General features: G+C 40.9%; 1 protein-coding gene across 1 annotated transcript in view; it reads right to left on the bottom strand.

Moving 5' to 3' along the window:
* Positions 1 to 23,008, bottom strand: part of MYH9 (myosin heavy chain 9) — a 71,230-nt gene that overhangs the window by 33,064 nt on the left and 15,158 nt on the right. The window contains exons 2-6 of the mRNA XM_064155344.1: positions 22,260 to 22,612; positions 16,813 to 16,969; positions 6,784 to 6,811; positions 5,912 to 6,005; positions 148 to 240 (exon numbers count right to left, since the gene is read on the bottom strand). Of these exons, the coding sequence (XP_064011414.1) occupies positions 148 to 240; positions 5,912 to 6,005; positions 6,784 to 6,811; positions 16,813 to 16,969; positions 22,260 to 22,592 (705 nt within the window). The 5' untranslated portion in view covers positions 22,593 to 22,612. The remainder of the gene's footprint in view (positions 1 to 147; positions 241 to 5,911; positions 6,006 to 6,783; positions 6,812 to 16,812; positions 16,970 to 22,259; positions 22,613 to 23,008) is intronic.

Raw genomic sequence — 23,008 nt, 5'->3', positions numbered from 1 at the left:
ACTGAATAAAATTCCCTTCCCAGATTAATCTGAAGTAAATCACTCACAGTTGTCCTATCCCTGGCAGCAATTTACCCTAAAGTAGAACCACATCTTTCCTCTGGAAAGTGTTGAATCCTGGCACCCACGGCAGATAGTAATACTCACAAATCTTGATGAGTTGTCATTCTTCACTGTCTTGGCATTTCCAAAGGCCTCCAGGATGGGATTAGCCTGGAGCAACTGTCTCTCAAGTTCTCCCTAGAGAGAAACCAGAAATTAATAAAACAGGTAGCAATTCACTCCATTGACCTTGGGTCAAACCAGCGGTGAAGTTTCAATTCACACTAGCTTGGCATCTGTTGTAGAGAAACCACATTAAACCTTAGGAGATGACCCCTTAAAGCTTCAAAGGAGACTCATTAGTTATCAGAGTAAAACAGTCACAAATACACTTTATTGCCTTCCCCAACACAAGAGAATCCCAGTGCTCTTTCTGTTAACAAGAAGTCATTTAAAGCTGCTTGGCTATAATATCCCACAGACTTCCCAGGATCAAAGTGAAAATTTGTACCATCCAAGATCAGGCCCTCATCCCAGAAGTGTCTTGCCATCTAGGCTGAAGAGTGAGGAAAGTCCTGTCTTGCTACTGCAAGTTAGCCCTGAGCTCTGCTAGTAATAGGTCAAGAAGTTAGTCTGGAAAGGTCTGATATTTAAAAACAAACACCAACAAAAAACGCTTGCACTAAAGGTCTACATATTCCAAAATGCAAACACACAGAACCGCCTTTCAAAGGAGGCACACAAGAAGAGGCTCCGTGGTATCCCACAAAACGCATTCTGCTGCCACACTCGCATGCTCCTCCCCTCAAGGAACACAAAATGCTAGAGCTGTAGAAGAATAAAGTTCAAAACCTTTACCCCTGCCAAGTACCAGACCACTGCAGCATATGTACCCTTCTCAGCAGGCTCTAGATGTATACCCTGTCTAGTTTTAAAAGCGACTTGTCCTCTGTGCTAGAAGCATGGAGTCCTATATACTACCTAAAAAGCTTATGGAGACAGAAAGTGAGAGCTGAATGTTTCTGGGTTTAGCAGTTATCAGTAATTACTCAAAACTTTCTGTGTTTGATTTATGAGAACTGGAATTTAAGGGCAAATTACTGAAGGGTATTTCTAAACTAAAATTGTTTCCATTCATTCTCCAAGTGCATTGTAAAACAAATTAGTCCTTACACAATCCCTCTAAAAACACATGCAATGAAAGAAAAGGGAAAAAAAGGTAAATACAGGAGAAACTGTATAAAGAACTACAGGTCTTTAGTTCTTAACTCCACAATCACCTCACTTTATGCTTGCAAAGTGCAAACAAGCCCACACAGTCCATGTAGAACTGCACATACACAGGGGCAGCTGCTGCAAGCACTTCCTTTCACTGCAAAGTATATATAACAAGAGGGCTAGCCCTGGGAAGGGAACCTGAGCTGGGACATCTGCTCTCACAACAGAGCCAGCATGTGGCTCTAAAAGAAGAAAAACTTGAAACTAAGGCTCAGTTTTTGAAACTGTGTGGCAGTCACATTTCCCCCCCTATTCTGGCACAGAAATTGGAACACTCTTCCATCACCTATTCCTTTTTCCCATCTTGCAGTGAAGTCCTAGGCCCTTGTGGCTGCCATCTGTTACTAAGCAAGTGAGAGATGCCAGCAGCGTGGCATTTCAATCCAACTATGGAACAAGGAGGTTAAAAAAAAGCCCATTTTTTTACTCTAAACATAAGGCAAACCTATTTTAATTATTTGGCTAAAAATAAAACTAAGGTCATGCTTAGCTACACAATGACCAAAATGTTACACAAATTCATACTGCAGACCCTCCCCTGTTATTTAGTACCTCAGGAATAAAATGTCATTAGTGTTGCACAGGTGTTGCTAAACTAGTTTAGAGATTAGTAGGTCTCTTGAACCATCAACACAACAACCAATACACACAGAGAATGCCAGCTCAGGCTTACAGCAATATAGAATTGTGGGGAAAGGAAAACACTGCTGAGTTGGTCAAGTCAGTCTCATCTCTCGTGACGTGCCTTAGTACCATGATTCAGTGGGAAGATCTGGTCCTCAGCATGCCATGACAATGACACATAGGACTAAATGGCTGCAATTACTGTAATGTATCCATTCCTCACTGTACCCTACCTTAGTTTAAAAAGACAATCCCATTACCCTCTAACTTTTTAGGAAGTTTGAGTGGAATTAGTTTTACCTTGAATTTCAATAGTCATTTTTCCCTGAAGGAAGAGACTTTCCTATTATTATATAACCAGTAATTCTGCAAAGCCAGACCAGTCCAACACAGAGCTGTCTGTGACAAGCTTTCTAGAAATTCTACAGTTCCTATCATTAAAATGCTGCCAATTTCCTGACACCTGTAATTGCCATTCCTTGACCTGAAACAAATTTGTTTAATATTTGGCATGCATCTGAAGTATGTACAATAATCCTCGTGAAAACAGAAGCAATTACAGCCACCAGATCTGTTAGCCTGTGTTTGGGCAGTGCATGCTCTTTAGTATGCTCTCAAGTTACAACAACAATATTAAGCAACTGAAATCCTTGCTAACTTGTGCTCTGAGTGTTTTTCATCTTTCTGTGATCATTTCTATGCAAGGCAGAGGTTTTTCCCAGCCATTTCTTCTTCAGGAAGCATGTAGAAAGGCATCTAGAAAGCACAGCTAGTTTTAACAGCATGCATTTGTAAAATATACATGATAGGGGAGGGTATTTGAGCCTTTTGTTTGTTGTGATGAGTTTGCTGTTGTTTCAGTTTTTTTTCCATTTTAAAGATTCACATTTGTGTCACTTGAGAGATTCTCAAATAACTGAATCCCAACAACAGTGGGTTGGATGGGGAAGGGAGGAAGATCATCAGTAACCTAATCTACACTCCAGATATTTAAGCATCAGTGACTATTGTCCACGAATTTATGATAAGCTGCAAATTTTCTTATCTTGAAATAACTCCTACCCGATTTAAGAAATCAGTAGAGAAGCATGGACTACAGAGGGGGAAACATCAATTTCTATAAATAAAGTTTATATAATCAGATTCAGTAGGCAGCCTTACTGTGCTGGGTAGTCACACCATTTAGCTTGAGGCTATTTAGCTGAATTGCACTGAGATCATTGAAAGGTGCCACTACCTCCAAAACAAGAGAGCTGCAAGTGAAACACATGCTTTTCGTTGAAAAACAGGGGTTTGCATCCAAATTTCTAATAGGTAACAGTCAAGAAACTTTGCTGGGAGATAAAGTAGGCTGAAGATGAGCCAGCAGTGTGCCCAGGTGGCCAAGAGAGCCAATGGCATCCTGGCCTGGATCAGGAACAGTGTGGCCAGTAGGACAAGGGAGGTTATTCTGCCCCTGTACTCAGCACTGGCCTGCTACTATGTCCAGTTCTGGGCTCCTCAATTCAAGAGAGATGTTGAGGTGCTGGAATGTGTCCAGAGAAGGACAACAAGGCTGGTGAAGGGCCTGGAACACAAACCCTATGAGGAGAGGCTGAGGGAGCTGGGGGTGTTTAGCCTGGAGGAGGCTCAGAGGGGACCTCATTGCTGTCTACAACTTCCTGAAGGGACACTGTAGCCAGGTGGGGGTGGCCTCTTCTCCCAGGCAACCAGCAACAGAACAAGGGGACACAGTCTCAAGTTGTGCCGGGGAAAGTACAGGCTGGATGCTAGGAGGAAGTTCTTGACAGAGAGAGTGATTGGCATTGGAATGGGCTGCCCAGGGAGGTGGTGGAGGCACCGTCCCTGGAGGTATTCAAGAAAAGCCTGGATGAGGCACTTAGTGCCATGCTCTAGTTGACTGGCTAGGGCTGGGTGCTAGGTTGGACTGGATGATCTCGGAGGTCTCTTCCAACCTGGTTGATTCTGTGATTCTATGAAAGCACTACCACTTTCTATATTATCATTGGCTAAGTTCCATGCCAAGTCTTGCAGCATATTCAATGCTATCCTATTCTACATAAAAAAAAATCTGCCCTGATCAGCATACTCAAGATTCTAAAGAAAATTAACTTATTCATCTTCACAAACTCTTATAAATACAGCTCCAATTTCAAGGTTTGTAAAGAATCGGTGTGTAGAACACTCATTATGAATTAACCTTCAAAGACTTCAGTTCTAAATCTTCCCTGGCAGAGGCAGTGCCACTGTTTAGTCAAGAAACTGCAGCAAAATGTGAGCTGCAGGACTTTTTTTAAAGAATCAAAACTGATGCAGGGGAAGAAAGATGGGATTTTTTAAACTGAATAAAAAAATAAAATCAGACTTGAGCAAATCACTAACCGGTCCAGCTTAGGAATCTTTTATTCACCTAAGCAGACTGCCTGTCCTGCTTTAGTGGTACAAATCTTTGCTCAGGGACAAGTGGTGGGAGAATGTTTAACTCAATCCCATGATTTTATTTTCCACACTTTAAAAAAAGAATGAAAGAAGGAGAATGTTTCCAAATACAGCTACTGACAGACCATGGAAAAACCCTTCATATGTCTGAAAGTTTGGCACATAGTAAGTTTTTTTCATTTGGATTCCAGAAGTTACTTATTACAGTGTGTGCACACACTCATGTGCCTGTGTGCAGAGATGCCTTCCTATTCACATACTTGACATGTGTAAGACATGCCTACACATTAAGCTACCATAGGAAGTCACTTATGTAGAGATACAGCAGACACCTTTGGCATCTGGTTTTCATTACACAGCTCACCAGTGGACGTTTCCACCATGTTCAGCTCTGGCTAACAAGCTCACAATCCTGGAACTCTCTGTCTGTCTGCAGAGCAGCCTTGCCCCCAACATTTCTTTGCAACCTGTAGTCACATCTCACTGCAGGGAATAGAAAGCTAAATACCTAACTACATTCATCTTACTAGAGACCCCACACAGACTGGTTGTTTAGAGTTCTGGAAAAGCCTGGTCCAGTCCTACTGCCCTGGAGGAACACTTCTCAAATTTGGGAAAATCCTGCAAGAAAAACCTTAAATCCAACTAGTATTGAGCACAGAATATCAGTATTCTTGATACTACTTCAGTCTGCAACTGAACATCCTCACAAAAAAAGATTACTGTGCACCACACATTAAAAAAAAAAAAAAAGAGGAAAAAAAAAGAAATGTGAATTGTCTATGGATTTGTTTTAGCTGCAGAAAGTGATATTGGTGTGGAGTGAAAAGCTGCTCAAAAAAATCACACAATGGGACAGAAAAGGCATTCCTGGTGCAGAACGTGCAGTAAACGTGCAGCTCACCTACGAGGACACAACTGACGAATTCGGCAAAAGTCCATCGGGGGAGAGGGAAGGGGAAAAAAATATAAGTGAGACATCTTTAAAGTCCTTTCACCATTACCACCACCCTCCTTTCTTCCGTGTGCTGCTAATGCTTGGCTTCTTTCCACCCTTTTCATGTTTTCCTACAATTTCAAATTTGTCAGCTGAAGTCCACTTGCTTATCACTGCATTCTCTAGTTCTGAGACAGTCTAACAGCCAGACCTAACTCCTCCACAGAAGGATCAGTTTTTAATTGCCTAGACCGGTTATAAGCAACACATCCATGCGAAAAGATCAGTATGGGTGATGCTTCATTTATACTGTCTCTTGCCCATGCGCTTGCTCACAAAACTATGAAATTGTGGATGAGTTTATCCCCACTACAGGTCCACCAAATTCAAAGGAGTTATGACTTCAAACAACGTTCCCTGGCTTGCAATTTTTAACTTTCATTTTATAGTTCACTGTCCTGCTCTGTGTCCTGACAGATGTTAGTATCTAGGCTTTTATTGAGCAGTATGATTTTCATCAACATCAGCCAATATATATTTGTTGTCCAAACTCAGCACAGTAATAAAGCATCCTCAAACCTTGGCTCTTACCTGGTCTTTTTTAGACTTGTGTGAGGAAGCAACGTGAGCCAGATACTGAATGACCTTCTTGGTGTTCTCTGTTTTGCCAGCTCCGGATTCACCCCTGGAAGGAAAATCCGCATTTCATTCACAAACAAGATGTAGGGCAACATACTCCTATTTCTAACCTAAAAAAAGGCTACAAGAGCTCCTTAACTGCATTCTGGCCATAGCAGCACCTCCCTCAAAACCAAGAAAAAACATATTCTAATGGCAAGTGCTAGCAGTGTAGCCAGACTGCAGGCCAGCCCTCAGTTGGTTTGCTGCTGGGAGTGGGTTCTGTTAAGCGTGAGCAGGGAAAGGCAATAAAGAGCCATGCTTTCAAGTCACTCAGATATGAAGATTGTCAAATGGCAGAGGAATAACTCAGAGGCTGGTGTAGAGGGAGGGGTGAAAGATAATGAAGCGAATTTTTCAAGAGGAAACCTTCTGGCTCCAGAAGAAACACACCAATTCCTTATGCAGAACTGAGGGACAACCCGTTTTGCAGTGTCTAGAAAATAAACTGCTGCACCAAGCCTCATCAGTATGAATGTCATTAAACACAACAGATGCAGCAAATCTGAAGGACTTCTCGAAGTCTCTTCCACTGACAAAGCTCTACTTCTAGAGTTTGAGCACAGCAGCTGTTTCAAAATCTCCCCTCTTCCTTCTTATAAAAATTACTTCACACAAAGGATTAAATATATTAGAGGAACTGTAGTGAGACCTTCCTTTACTCTCCATTATTACCTGATTTACTAACCACACCCCCAGCACTTAGAATTAAGAGACTCCTCCAAGTAAGGATTTAAGAGCACAAACTCTGATATCCAGACAAACTGACAACAGTGAATACTCACGTGCAAAGGATGGACTGATCCTCTCGATCTAGAGTAAAATTAAACATAAAAAGTAGTTAGACTAAGACTCTACATTACATTTCTGTAGCAGAAAAACTAACACTAAAGACAACCAGGAATTAGCAAATTTGACAAGTATCTTCAGAAATACAGTCAGGTAACCTCCTCTTTGGCAATTGACCCCAACCTCCCTCCACACAACAATAAATAATGGGACCATAGCAACTTATTTTCTTCATCCAGAAAGAATAGTGTTTGCATTACAATTTTTCTATAAACAACATAGAAGTCTCACACTGAAGGTTTCTTTACCACAGAGCTACAGTTTCATGTACACCAAGTTATTCTTCAGTGTCTCCCTTTATCATAATGGGCCCATACTGACTTACAGAAGTTGTCAGCACAGCAGTGCAAACAGAAGGGGAATGAAGGAAGTGAGACAGCAACTGCTATAAATCCCAAAGTGCAAAACTTCACATCAAACAGAGGCTTTCACCCCCAAAATAAACACTGGAAGTTCAGTGAGAACTTTGGGGGGTTTTGGTACTAAATAAACTTGAAAACTACAATACTGAGCAGCAGCCTAAGTCCTATACAGCTGCTTTGTTTGTGGCACCATCCTCTATTGTACTAACACAGCAGCTTATGACAGTAGAAACCTTTTCTTTTTCATGTTGACATGCCAGTAGGCATACTAATTCCTGTGTTCAATTCCCAGCTGTGGATGAGATTATCTTTCCAGTTACAGAACCTGCTTCATCCTGCCTATCCATCACTATCTTTTCCCACATTTTTAACCTCCTTTCAGCTTTGCCTATGATCCCTCATATGCACTCCTGCCTAGTCCTCCCACCATGCCTTCATCTCACCGCTACTCCAACACTTCCATGTGAACACGCTCCCCTGTGTCCGCCTTGATTTCATCTTTCATCCACCCCTTGCTCCCCCTCCCCATCTGTATCCCATTTCTCCCCGTGACACCAGGAACCTTCTGGGAGAACAGGGCAGACTGGAGAGTGCCCGTGCCTACACCACAACGGCCTTAGTATTTTGTAGCTATCACATGGACAACAAGACCTTTTCACACATGAAACAGACTTGGAAAGGGCAAGTTATTCACAGACAGTCCACAAGAGCTACTGGGGCACTCAGAACAGACTGCACCAAACTCAGAAAAACATTAATTTATCAGTTATCCATTTGGTTGTGGTTTTCTGGTTTGATTTTCATTGTTCTGGGCTTTGTTTTGGGTTTGGGGTGTTTTTTTCGCCTAAGATCAATAACAGAGGACTACCCAATCACCTTGTCTGAGAACCTCAGTAAGAGAACAGTTAAGTTTCATCATAGAATGACTTGGATTGGAAGACATCTTAAAGATTATCTAGTTGTAACTCCATTGCCATGGGCAGGGACACCTCCTACTAGATCACGGTGCTCAAAGCCCCATCCATCCTAGTCTTCTTTCCTTTTTCTGCAGTGATCTCTAATTTTGTGTTGGACTGAAGAGAAAAAAAAAGCAAGTCTCAAATATCCATGAGTGTATACAATTAACTGGATTGCTCTAATAAATTATTTCAGCAATTGTTAACCTCAACCATTATGTTTACGGATGTGACTGTCTCCATGTTTTAGCTAGTGGTTCTTTCTATTCCTTCCCCTAGTAGCTTAGAGAGATCTTAAGTGTACTCAGTATTCTCCCCACCAGAGAGTACTTGACAATATAACTGAGTTGCTTTGTACCAGATAAAGAGATTGAGCTGCAATTAGGGAAGGCTTTATAGTCAAGTACCTGAAATCATTTTCTACACTCTTAAACACTGTTGCAGCAAGTGAATTTAGCATTTCAGCCCTAACATTGTGAACATCATACTGATACAGAAAAATCTCCCATAAACTCAGTTTACAGATAGATAGGAGGATATCCAGCCTTGGGACACATTTTCATCAAATAAGGACAGCACAGATCAAATCTGAGATTCTACGTTAAGGTATTCTGAAGCCAGTAATGGAAACGTTAGACTAACCCACAACAGAGAGGCAACTCCTGTTGTTCAACTTTTTTTTACTGGAAACTAACAATATGCAGATAAGCACAAAAGAAACAAAAAGGAGGAAAATAATCTGCTTTATTCCTGTTAACACTGCTCTCAGAAAGACCTGGAAAGAAGCAGGCAGAGGAAAAACCATCACTCAAATGGTTTTAGCCCAACAAGTTCTTAAGCATTCCAAACTAGATACGATAGCTCCAGTAGCACTGCGTATCAATTTTCCAAGCATTACATTTTGTTAATTGCTTTTAAGATAGGCACCCTTTCTGCTGAGGGACAGGCTGAGCAGATGTTAGGCCAGCTCGGGCCTCACTCATTCCGGGCTCCCAATGGGTCAGCAGGCACACACCTGTGGCACAGCCCTGTAAGTGAATGGGCACTTGAAGGGTGGATCAGGGGAATAACTAATGACTCATTTACAGATTGCCTAAGGAAATGTATTCTCAGGTAGTGGGACACCTGGGTGCAACTCTCTATCACAAAGCAGCTATGTGAAAGGGCGAGGTAGTGCCTCTGAATAATATCTGACTTGGAGAGGCTTGACTACAAAGACGCAGGCTACACTCAAATTCAGATACTGCAGGGTCTCTTCATTTGAGGAAGGAGGGGGAGGCAGGGAGAAGGAAAAAGAATGGTAACCCTAGGGAAGGCGCTCCTTATTCCTGGTAGTCAGGCAGTGTAGTCAACTCCAGAGCTGGGGCTCCTCAAACAGGCAGTGGCGCTTCAAACACTTTAATATCAAAATCCTTACCACTCCTTCTCCTCCTTATTCCAAGAAGGACAGATAAACTGCCTGTCTAAAAGAAAGAGCAACATAAGACAACACCAAGAAGCTCTTTGAACACTGAACACTTTTTGATTATGACAAATTCTGTCATACTTAGTTGAGAAATTCCTTTCAAGCTTCATTCCAACGAGGCAAGGTGCACAGCTACCTGGAATGACCTGAGGAAGTCCCAAAGGGGCAAGCACAGAATTTGTCCACTCCTTAACACAGAGCAAGGTGTTGAAAGGTGCTCAGGCAGGAGAAGTCATAGACAATGTTCAAAATCCTCTCAGCGCTACATTTTCCTCCCCCAAAATACTTTCCTGGTGTCCCAGTGCAGCTGTGTTAGTCACCTCTGCTTTAAGCCAGCAGGAACATACCTGCGAGTGCAGGCAAGTCACCGACAGCGTGCAGACACTGCCATAAAAGGCAACATTCCTGTTTGCAATCCGGGAGAAATTCTTTCCCAGGACTGCAAAGCAGCAGTCATTGGGATAGCTGGAATTCTTCTAATTGTGTACAGACAGACAACTCGAATAATGTGTTGAGCAACAGGAAACTGGAGCCGACCAAAGGGCCAAAGAGCTAATGCATACAAAAGCCCAACTCTTAGATAAACGTCCCATTAAGAACTGCTTTAAAAGCCAATATTCATTCTCCATACAATACTGACTTGTGCCATCACGACCCACAGCCCAGACAGGAGGCCACCTCCACCCTTTCTTTTTTTTTTTTAATAAAGAATGGTTCAACATGGGTGTACTGCACAACTTCAGTCAGCACTTGCCTTTACTCCATTGTCAGTTGTGCAAGCAACCTACTCAGCAAAACCAAAATGTGCTGGGTCCCATAAACTCAGTTGCTTATAATAACACAATCAAGAAACACCTGATTAAAAAGAAATCTGCATCTGCCTTTCAATCCTAAACAGAGTCACTTATTAAAAAAAATCCAGAATAACAACTCGGTAATTATAGCAACAGTTCAGTATTTCAGACCAGCTGGCAAGGAAAGCTTTTTATCTAGGCTCCTCTTTAGCTTTCATCAGCATAGTATTCAAGTGATCACAAGAAGCAGCAGCCTGAAGCACACAGAAATTCAGGAAGTAAAACATCCTTCAAATTTAAGCTATACAGCAGTATGGTATAAGATCAGCAAATTAGTTTTACCATATAAAACCCCCATATCTAACTCATTCTTGACTTTAGTCAGTCATAAAAGACTGCATTTTACATTGCTTCCAGGATCTTCAGCATACATGAAAAATGTAATTAAACAAAAATTTGTTTTCATAAGAGAGACACCTTGTAGATAAAAACTCCTTAGCGAAATATTCTACTGCAAAAATACAACTCTGAATGCATACTGAACTCCTCCAGTCGAATGTATTGGCATAACTGATGAATTAACAGGGCTCCAAACTCTTGAACTTTGTTTTAGATGTTTTGGGATGGGAGAAGGAAAAAAGTTGGGAGGCTAGATGAGAATGTGCAATTTAAGCCACACATCTCAGTTACAGAACATCCTAGCAGGCCTTTATCACCCACTTCCTTTGCATGAGTGACTCCAGTTTCAAGCCTGTTCATCTCCATAAAAGGAGAAGTAATATAGCATTCACACAATGGTGACATCATCTCTCCAGCTAAGAGGAAATGTAGCTGAAAGGCAAAGGCTTGGCTTGCAGTCCCCTGCCTATAGCTGACTCATTATGGCTAAAAGCTTAACCAGAGCTAAATGGTACCACCCACCTCCTAACCACCCAGCCCTCTCTGGCAGAACTGAGCTGAGGTTTCCGTTACTATACTACTCCCCCAGCACCGTGGTGAACGCCTGTAGCTCAACCTGGGCAACTGGCAGGCTGAATTAGAGAGTTGGCCTAAAGCAAGAATTAGTCCTACACGTCTTCAAGCATGCGGTAGTTTCAGTTCCTCAAACCTCTCTTCTGACCTAAACAATCTTACAAGCAATGCCCTTCCCTCAGGTCTCTACCACAGGCACTTGCCACACCGTACTACTCAGAACAACCCCACTGGCATAAAATCTAATCAAATACATTCATGTGGTGTTTTAACCTACATGCTAGTTTGAACAGGATCAAAAACACTCTAGTGAAAGAGCAGAACAGAGCCTGAAAGCCTGCTCCTGCCTTACCATTTAAGGAATGCTTTATAGAGAAGTTTCAGAGTGCTAAGAACCTATCACAGTATATTCAAGTCTATAGACATTAAAAATGTAACCATGGGGGGTCGAGGTGCACTCACTTCAGTAGGCAGGACCTAGACAAGATTTATTTTTGCATTACCTGAAGTTTTAGGGCAGTCATGAGGAGAAAAAAAACCTTTAATTTCAAACGAGGAAATATCTCCTACTGGGTCAAATGCAAATACTTATTTTCCCAAGCTCATGCTGGACTAGAGCCCACACCTCTATCAGTCCTTGACTGAACCTGGAGACACCAAAAACAGTGAAACGAGTTAGGCTGTAATTTTAGCTTACACAAATGTTTATGAAGTTCTGACAGGAAAGAAAAACTGGTATACGGCCTGCAAAAGCTCAGGCAGCTTGTGATACTCATTGAGCTGCTGGGAGACTGACAGCAAGGGCTGAACCATTACATAAGTGACTGCCAGAGAGCTCCTGCTCTGGTTTACAGGAATGAAGCAAAAAGGGTGTGGTAACGACTGAAAAAACAAGTGGGCAGCAGACTCTTTTTTAGCTCCTTGTTCTATTGAAAACCACATTCTGAGGCAGATTTTGAGAGCTGCATTTAAACATCTCAAGTAATTCAAAGCATGTAAAATATATCTTAAGAAAATCAGAAGCTACATATATCTTCTCTTGCCATTTGCATACAAGCACCATCAAAATGAACAACCCTCCTACAATTAGTATCCAAATGTAGTGTTGCCCTTTGAATCAAAAATTTGGACAAATGTTGTAAACAAACTAGTGAAACCACAGGCTTTTTGGGTTTAGTGCAAAGAGAGCTTGACCTTTACATGCAACTTGAAAGAGACATCTGTGCCTCACCATAATCTCAACAGCTCTGTCAATCGAGTGTCCCTGAACTGAAAAGCACATAGAGACTACTTCATGGAGAATAAAGATGCACTTTGAGACAGTGTAATATACAGTGCAGTAGAGCAGACCAGTGCTAAGAAGAAAGCTGAGAATGAAGACTTCAGCCCAAGGAAATTAAAACACAAGTTTTCTATCTCAGAAAGGTTAGAAGTATGTAAACATCTAAAATTTACAAACAAAATACTTTAAGGTAACTTTCCACAGAAGCAGATCTAAAGGACAGTTTCTTGTGAAAATGACAACTGAGCCTGACTTACAACAGTAAGTGATTTGTCTTAACAATAGCTAACACTGTTTCCTCTCTTCATGTAGCAAGACCAACAAAATCCATGAAGTTACTATGCTTTAGAGATTTTTTTCTTTTAAACACCAAACCCAGAGGCTACCTAATCCCAGGTGAACACCAGCAAGGTGCTGGCTGCACACTAATCCATCAAGATCAAAGAGAGTTTAATGAGTGCACACAGATTTCAAGTTTTGTTCAGTGAAGCATCAGGAGCCCTACACTGACATGTGGAGAAACAAGATAAGAAAGGAGACGGAGCACATTCATTAGCAATGTGCTGTCTATCCCCTCTCCTCCCTATCTCTTAGTTGAGCAGGTTGAGCTTTGGACACCAGAATAACCATACTGATCTAACCTGTGACATAAGTTTCAGATGCTGGCATTAGAAAAGCCATCATGCTCCAGACACCAATGAAATTTCTAGCTTCTGTTAGCATTTGCCACAGAAATTTCCCTACACGTGTTCCAAATAGACTAACAGGTGTTGCTCAAAAGCTTTAAAAATGTATTTCTAAATAGATCTCCTGGAGACTATGAATAGAGGTAAAGAATGTACCCCCTCCGTGTACATCTGCTGCACTACAATCATTATTTGTTTGCTCAAGACACCCCTCCACCTGCAGGCACTGTGCTTCAATCACTAGCACCAGAAGAGTAATTCTGAAAGCAGAGCAGAGGTTTCTAGCATCCAGGTTACCCAGGGAACAGAAACATTAAAACAAATGGTTGTTTTCTCTAAAAACAAAAATGTTACACTTTTTGCAGAGTTCTGCTCTTGAAGCACAGGAAGTCTCTCCAAGTACTGTGCAGTGAGTCTTAATGTCTTGGGTTGGAGAATGGAGGGGAAAAAAGAAACTAAAAACACTAAAACAAAAAAACACCACCACCAAAACCAACCCCCCCAACAAAAAAAACCCAATAAACCACTTTGCACATGCTTTTCATCGTGTTCCTGATTCAAGGAAGTACTTCTGGCAAAATTTAACAAAACCAATTTAATTTAAGCTCTTAGAATATGCAGATGCCACACGACACAGAATAAGGACTCAGCTCACATGTAGCGCATCAGCTTAAGTGCCTGAAAAGAGTTAGAACAGTTTCTGAATTAGCAGAGGTTGTATTAAAGCTCTCATCTCCCTCTCTTTCCAATGCTTCTTCTGATGAATGTCCCTCTGAATGGCCTGCTTATTAGAATATCATAAACTGACTGAAACAATAAGTAACTCTTGAGTCCAATAATTAACACACAGGGCTTCTCTGCTCTGTCAGCTTTAGAGAGAAGTAGATTTGCTCCATGATAACAGAAGTCAGTCAACAGTTTGCTATCCCTCTCCAGACCATTAAGGATTTCCACTCTTCAGGGAAGTAACCTAGAGAAGCCAGCCTAATCTTAAATGTCTCCGGTTCATGTGGAGCACCAGACCCTTTCATCTTCTATTCTCTGTACAGATTCCTGTCATACCACTGGCTGCTGCACCATGCCTCCCCCACTGCTAAGCAAAACTGAGAAAGTGGAATAGGAATGTTGCTTTCCATTGCCCTAGAGGCTACCTCAGACCATAGACACCGAAACAACCTACTTGCCTTCACCCCCAGCAGCAGCCATCAGAATGCTACTGTTACCGTAATACAGCTATCAGAGAGCAAACAACCCTGTAACTCCTCCCGGGTTCTTGCCAGTAAACACACACACATAAAGCAACACAGAGACAAGAAACCCTTTCCAATCCTAGTTCAACAGTCAAAGCAGGGCAGTTCAAAAGGTAACTGGGAATGATATTCACATCCAACAAGTTTTCCAAAAGATCAGTGACCAAGTTATATCAAACCAGGCAAAGAGCTGCAGTAAACTGGCAACACTGCCGAGGATATTGTATGGCTAAAATTGTACTGGGAAAGGTAAACACTGCAGCAGAGCTCACAGCAACTATCCTGTGCTAGGAAAACAGAGGCAGCGCTGCCATTCTCCAGATTTGCACACCAAAGCAATTCAAGTCTGGGATAACTTTAGACATCATTCAAGCAGTTATCTAATGGAGACATCTCTTCAAAAGGAAAGAAAATATCCATGTGGATTTAACGACCAGGTCTGAACCACCATCAGATCAGGGAAGGTTACCAGTCCCCAGCTGCAGAATCATAGTTGTCTGGATATCTCCTGCCACATAAGGATGTATCTGACATAAAGGACAGTTCCAAATGGTTTAATTGTTGTCTACAGATGGACAAAGACTTATTCAGTCTCTTTATAATAATACTAAGGAAATTCTGATTCTGTGTAGAAAAGATTTCTTTTTAGGGAACAGTATATTTGGTAGGGTTAAGTCAATCACTTGTTTAGGAAAAATGTATTTGACTGTACTTGAGCTGACAGAGTGGAAGAGAAGGAAAAAATACAGGAAGTGAAACACTGATATGAGGTATATGGACAGTGATGGTGCCAAACAGTACAGGTGGTGCATCTGACCTTGCCTTTCATGGCAGATCCAGTCTTTGCCTAAGATCCTATATAGGTTCAGGTTCACAAGCATTTCCCTTTCACAGTAACACATCAGCAGCACAGCTGTATCTCTTGAAGAGCTTCCACAGCTTCCACAAACTGCCATGAATAGCAGGCAACTGCTGCACATCCCTCCCTACTCAGGGTTTAATTTATCCATCAGGTTAGCTCTCCCATGAGCTCTGCATGGCACCACACTTCAGCAGCCTTTCTCAGCATTCTCCACATATAAAATTTGTTTAAAGCCACTAATGCAGGTAAGTGAAAGTTTTTTTTGCTCCCTTACCACTCTGAGCAATCATATTGTTACAATCCTCCTGTGCTCAGAGGTGCCAGTGGTAATCAGGACTCTTTAAAAAAAATCACCTAATTAGAATTTGAAAGCATAATTGTATTATATCCAGCTTTTGTTCAAAAAGGTGAAGCTATGAGAGATGAACATCTTAATCATTGCCAGTCACCAGGAAATAAAGGAGTAATCAAATTCACACAAGCCATACCAAATCAAACTGTCCATTATATGCTTTAAAGCTTACAAAGCATGCCTCTTCACATAACCTAGCTAGAAACAGGAAGTACAAAATACCTCCATATCAAAACAGTCTCTGTGCATCCCAAACACAAGCACTGGCCCTGTGAAAGACTCTCAGAAGTGGAGGGATATGCAGAGGACAGTCGGAGCTCCACAGTTAAAAATCATCAAGTGATAACAAGCAGCAGATAATATACATACAAATCCTCATCTGTATATATTGGGGATGAGGGGGTGGATGTAGGTCAATCTGCTTGCTTGCTTGCTCCACAAAAAGCCGAGAGAAGTATTTAATATCACTTGAGAGTAACTTTTATCCTGAACACACTAAGAATGTAAGCAAACAACTCCTGATCAATAAAACTACCCCTGAAGGTCACATTTCAAAGTGCAGTTCTTACACTAAGCTTGCTTTGCCCAACCAGACTGCATGACCTGGTTTTAAATACTCTTTGTTAAAAGGCTCTACCAGCCAATACACACACTTGCCCACCTACAGCTATCAGAGGGAAGCTGACTACATAAGTTTTCCTTACCTGATACTCTGAACCCCATGCATTCACACCTGTTTGTTTTTAAAGTTTAGCTCTTGACAGACTCCTAGTAAGGTTTTTCCAATCCACTAGAGCAGGACAAAGCTATTCACCTGAACACAAAAGCTGGTACCAAGTAGGTGTCAAGTGTCCGTAAGCAAGGACAGGACATAGGGGGCAACAAAGCCTTTCGACAACAGTGAGCTGTTGTTCTCCTACAGTGTTTTGACTGCAATCTTCATTTGTGATTTCACCAAGAGTCATTATCTCAGTCAGCACTTACCTTGCATCATACTCCTGTAGGCTGTGTCTGTGATGGCATAGATATGAGGGGGCATTTCATGTCTCTTTTTGCCTTTGTACATCTCCACTATTTCTTCTGAGTATATGGGCAGGTTCTTGTAAGGATTGATTACCACACAGAACAGGCCTGAGTATGTCTGGGAAGAAAACACCCCAGTAAATAAAGACAGGAATTCATTTTTTTTGTATACTTGCACATTTTAACAGAAATATTACTGTGAAAAACAAACAAGCAAGTCCATTTTTAAAAAGTGCTTCTTCCAGTGATGCCATGTGGAATGCTTCCTACTAAGCACTGTTAGAATCTAAGCAGCAGCTGAAGTCAGATCATCTTGACTGGTACTCAACTTTTCCAAGTACACACAGAGCATCATCTGACAGATGAGTCACGCTGGTATCAAACTGGCCTGCTCTCTGGCTAATTAACTGTCCACAAGGGCTCCCTTTTCTTCCTTTCAAAGTATCTATGTCTGAGTCAAGTGTTCATTTCATTATCTAAGGAAGGTGCTCAGTTTCTAAAAATATGCATTTTATTATGTGCTCCCCCATGTTTGCTATGGATTTATCCAGTAACTGATCAACTACAATAGAATAAAACTTTGATCCAAAAAAGTTAACAGAAAAATAAGACCAGTGTACTCCTTAACAGTCTTTAGTAACACTCGATTAGGCTGAATTCAATGTTGAGCCTGCTCTGAATAGAAAGCTGGATTAAATGGCCTCCTAAAGATGCTTCCAGCCTGAAAAAAATCATGATTTATAATGTAATGAGTAGAACTAAATCCAAAACTCTTAAGATTAATGGACTACAGTTCTGAACTAGTCAACACAGAAAACAATTCCAAAACATCTCATGCTCAAAGAGTCAGCAACATTTGTCGAAGTTCACTTGTAATTCACCATAAGCAGTTAATTCATTGATCTGTGACAGCTGTCCTCGATCTCTCAATTGGTTTCCACTGGTTTCAAATCTAAAATTCTAATGGAAGACAACTGGCAAAATACTTACAGTGAAAACAGTAAGCTTCCTAAAACAAAAAAAAAAACTCTTTGAGATCTGAATACCTTAAAAAAAGCCCAATCCCTAACAAATATTTCACTTGCAGAGGGAATAGGAGGAGCAGAGGCTTCTTAGCTATTTCCTAGATATTCTAAGAATAGCATTCCAAGCCTTGCTTCTGGGGTTTAGAGCTACCAGAATTTCTCATCAATTTTAGAAGCAGCTGTTTGGAAGATCTGGAGGGGAGTAGCTTTCTACAGCAACTTGCAGTGCTACCAGAAGAAGAGTACATTTGGCACTTTTTATTCCTATTGCTACTATCTCTTCTATTGTTTGCTCAGTGAAGAGTGCTTTGGAGTGGTAAAGAGATCTCCACAATAAGAGCAGAGAGTACTTAATCAGATTTATCCTCTTTAGCTAGATAAAGGTAAGGATTACACTACAGCGATCAAAAGGGTGAAAATAGCATCTACTACACAGTTTACAGTCTCACATCCAAATTTCCTACATGATGGCTTGACACTAAGTAATTAGTCATATCTTACATGCAGTAGATTCAGGTACAGTTTTCACCCTCTGTCTCCCAGAAAACAATTTTTAATAGGCATTTACAGCTCCTTTTCTATACACAAGTGTAAGCTATCAGGATAATGTTTCCATGTAAACTTTTTTCTTTCCTTTTACAATATTTCAGGAGTATGTGAATAGCTTACAGAAAATACTAAACCTCTTTCCACAGCTGTAAACTATGAAAGTTAGCTTAAAACCTTTTAGCGCAGGACCTTTGAAGTTCCCAGAAACTAAGTCTCAGTGAGACATTCTAGTCAGGCCTGCTTTAAGACAGTGCTTGAAAGGAACAGTTTAAGGAGTCTGCAGAAACCAACCTGGCAATGATAGTTACTTTTACCTCAGCCTTAGTTCTCCATTGTGTCAGACAATACTTGTAGAGCACAGAATAGCAGCTGAAAGACTAAGTCAAGTTGTTCCTGACCTTTGACTACAATAGGAGAAGACACAGTAGGGCCAAGAGATAGAAAGGAGTTGACTTAAGAGAAGCACATTTGCAGTTCATGCAACACACCTTTCCCTTATAGTGGCAGGAAAATAATCAACAAAAAAAAAGATGCCCTGTATGGTCTCTATTGCACCTTACAACAAACCTGCAACCCATAACACACACTGAATTTACCTCTCCTTTGAAGATGTTAACAAAAGCTAAATGCCCGTTTGAAGTGAGAGCAAAAGGAAAATGGTAGCCAGGCTTGTGATAATACTCCACAAAGAATGTAGTTTTCTTGTCTGTATTTGAATGACCTTTAGTGGGTGTGTTGCTGAAAACATTGAATTGCTATTTTCAAGTAGTGTGTAAATGTCTGTAGCTGGACTGATGCAGTCTTGTGGATGAGAGCAGCAGTTTAGAAAATGGAAGACATTAACTTCAATTAAGAGTGATGAAGCCATGAAGCAGGTATGCAGGAAGAAGCCATCACCTTCTTCCAGCACTCTGCTTGCCAGGAGAAATATCTATGGGAATTTTCCTTGGAGTATAATGATCTTAGACAGATGTACAAGATGATTTTTTTGTCTAATAAAGGGCATCTAATCATGGCCTGAACAGGCAACTGAGTGAGACCATCATGTCATGACTGCTGGTCTAGCACACTGACAGAGCTTTGTTTAGGAAGCAAGTTGTATTAGAAGGAGCTGCCAGCCTTATCACAGAGAAGACAAGATTAATCTTATTAAAGTACAAGTAATAATTTCTATGCATAAATCCCTGAATTGAACCCAAGGCTCCAAGTGAAAGGCTCATCTGTTATAAGCATAGTAATGTCTTAGAGTAGATTTCCAAATCAGCTATCTAAAAAATAGAATTCTGGCATTACCTTCCACTATTTCAAGTGACACACAGGCCAAACTGGAACTAGTTTTATTTTTCTAACTGCTAAACTAGCTCCAAGGAGCTGAAGGAATTATCTGCAGCATGGCACAAAGCTTGCAGCATAAGAAAGTTTAAGTCAAGAGCTGCTGGAAAATCGAGTTGTTTCACACTGAATACAAACAAGGCAACAAAGAAGATGAAAATTACCTTCTGATAAAGCATTCCAAATAGAAAGGGTTAATACAAAAGCAAGTCTATGAGCAAGTCATCTCAATCCAAAACCAATCAGCACATGGGAACAGCCTGTCAAACTCTTAGTTCTTGAAATGTTTGACAGTGCCTGTTCAAAATTTTTCTGCACCAGATTTCCTCCCTGCATTTTATAAGATGAGCAGACAGAAAAAAAAGGTTTAGAAGAGAGACACAAAAACACAAAGCCCTGCTAGCAACGAGAAAAGGGCCCAGAACAGAACTAAATTATGCTTGTGATCTTTATAGAGACACTTAGGCTAGAGAGCCATTGCATGCACTCTCTCTCTTCGAGAGGATTAATGATCAGCTAAGAGCCACTCCAATGAAAGTATTTTAAGCCTTCACATTAATCTCTGGACCTGCTGAGAACTGCTGACAGGTGAGATCAGTCCATTTCACAAGAGCACAGAAACAGTTTTGGCAAGACTAAGATTCTGTAATAGAGAATTACTATGATGAGTTTACTTGGGTGAAGGGTGTGGGGATTTTTTAATACTCCTTATAATCCAATTAAAAGAACACATAGTCACAGACTATGTCTCAAATTTTAGAAGGTATCTTGCAAGATACATGAAAGCCCCACTGCATAGAGTGCAAGAGATTAAGATGATGTGGAATTATATTCAACAACTTACTACATAACCTAGCAACGTTTCCTGTTCTAAAAATGCCACACATGATCTTGCATGTCTTGTTTTATCTCCATATCAAAATTCTTCCCTCTGAGAAAAGATTTTGACCAATAGTCAAAGGAGTTATTGACTACACAGAATAATTAGCTGGATCAAACTCCAACCACATCAACTCTCAAAATTTTGACATCAAGACATGAATTTCTATCAGCTTTGCATCCTTCACATGTTCTCTGTAACAGCTGTCTATATGCCTTCATGCCACTACAGAAGAGCAGTAGTCACATCACCAGCCAGAGTTTCTAGCTTGTGTTCATGCTCCTTAATTTAGAAGCCAACAGCTCACAAAGGTTTCTACTGATAATGGATAGCAAGGGTGAATTCCTGCTATCTGGTGCCACTGATACTACCAGTTTCTTTACTGCAGAAGAAATTACCTATAGCTTGCTACCATAAGGTGACTCCATAAAAGACTATCTACAAACATGAAGAAATAAATATTGCAGACTTTTTACTTCTGTTGTCTTTTCCATGAAAGGCAACAGCTTTTGGGTTTCATCAGCACAAAAAGTGGGGGGAGGAAGAATACAGGCAAACTTCCTCCAAGGACTGTACTAATATACATGTTTACATATGACATTCATTCTATAATAGATTTTATTTTAATAGATCTTCTAACCTACCACGAATATTATTTCATAGCAGCTAAAAATACTGAACGTGCAGAATTTCTACATCCCTCAGGATAACATCTCAGGCAGCCCCATTTTAATTCTATAAGGGGAGGCCAGTCTGAGAATAAATAAACCAAGAAATGCTGGTTGTTTTTTTAATCAGTTACCGCACCCAAATTTTACATTACCACTGACTTTAATCATTTATTCTACCCCTGCAGAGTATTAATGAAGTAGAGGCTATCACAACCAACATCTGCTGTGTAAGCAGAGGCCATATAAAGAGGAAAATCAGAAGCAAACTGAAGAACCAGGTCGAGGTTCCTCACCTTGCCCTATTTACTGCTTTTGGTATTCAGTGAAGTAGTTGCTGTATGCTTCATTGGGAACGACCACTGGTCCTGTAAGTGATAACCTTGTCATTTCCACAGCAAAGGGAAGCAGGAATCTTTGCTCTTGTCCGTTCTGGGATGGATAAAAACAATTCCTATCTATAAGCACATGCTGGCAACACATGTACCTTTTCTGGTAAGATACTCCAAGATTCAACATTTTTGTAATGCAAAGATCTTGCTATTAGCATTCTCTTCCACTGAAGCTCCAAACATGGGAAAATGCAATTCAGATGTTAGGTATGTTGGGACAGTGTTATTATTATCTGACTGTTCAGATCAGACTCCCTGTTTACCACTTTCCAACTGCTCTCACCTCCTGCTAGAAGAAAGCTAAATGGCATTCCAAATATCATGCAAATGAAAACATGAAAATGTTAGCAAGATTTACCACAGCATTCCTTGAAACCTAGAGGGGGATTGGCATAGTTTTATGAAAAAAAAATTGAGTAGAGGGAAAAAACTAAGTCACATGAGAGCTGTGTGTAGGGAGAATGAAAGGTTAATATATGGATTTTAGAAGAAAAAAGTCATCATAGCAAGTTCACATACTGTGTAATCAAGAACTCTTACCCCAACAGACAGGAGTACTTACATAGATCAGTCCTGAGTAGTACCTCTCCTTCAAGTTGTGAAGCACAGAGGCCTCATTCAGACATGTCAGCTCTGCCATATCTTCCACTTTAGAGAACTTGGGGGGGTTCATCTTCTGGATGTCATCCTTATTTACTTTCACTTTCTTCCCATTCTCTGCTAGTTCCACGATGGCCTCATCTCCTACTTCTTCCTTCAGGCTAGCTGCCTCAAATCCATTCTTCTCTGAGGGAACCCATACCAGCTTCTTAGCTGCCCAGTCAGCCTGAGTCAGGGGGTTATTGATGATGTTTTTATCCACATAAAGGTACTTATCAGCATCTCTCTGCGACATTGTGTTTTAGAATTGGGGACCTGCAAAAAGAGAGGAGGAGAAAAAAAATAAAAATACTGTTTTTAAACCCTCAAATTGCCTTGCACATTCTTAGAGGCAGACAGGCACGCATGTTAAGCACTCCAAGTCCCTGGTCATCAGAACATGCCTCCCTCTCCTTTAGTTTCCTGTTAGCAAGCACTGGTAAGTTGTCAAACTTCCAATAAGGTCAAGGTTTTTTCTTGCCAAGAGAATAAAAAAAAACACAAAACAACAAATCCAAACAACAAACTGGCAAGCAGTTAAAAAACCCTACAACAAAACACTGACCGTTAAGCATTTGGAAGCCATTATTTGGCAGAAAAGAGAAAGCACATTCAAGTGGCAAGCATCAAGCAACTTGTAACATGTGCCAATATTCTCAGCATCAGATGTCA

Source organism: Pogoniulus pusillus, chromosome 15 (genome assembly GCF_015220805.1).
Source record: "Pogoniulus pusillus isolate bPogPus1 chromosome 15, bPogPus1.pri, whole genome shotgun sequence".
Lineage (NCBI taxonomy): Eukaryota > Metazoa > Chordata > Aves > Piciformes > Lybiidae > Pogoniulus > Pogoniulus pusillus.
This window is presented reverse-complemented; position numbering and strand designations above follow the sequence as displayed.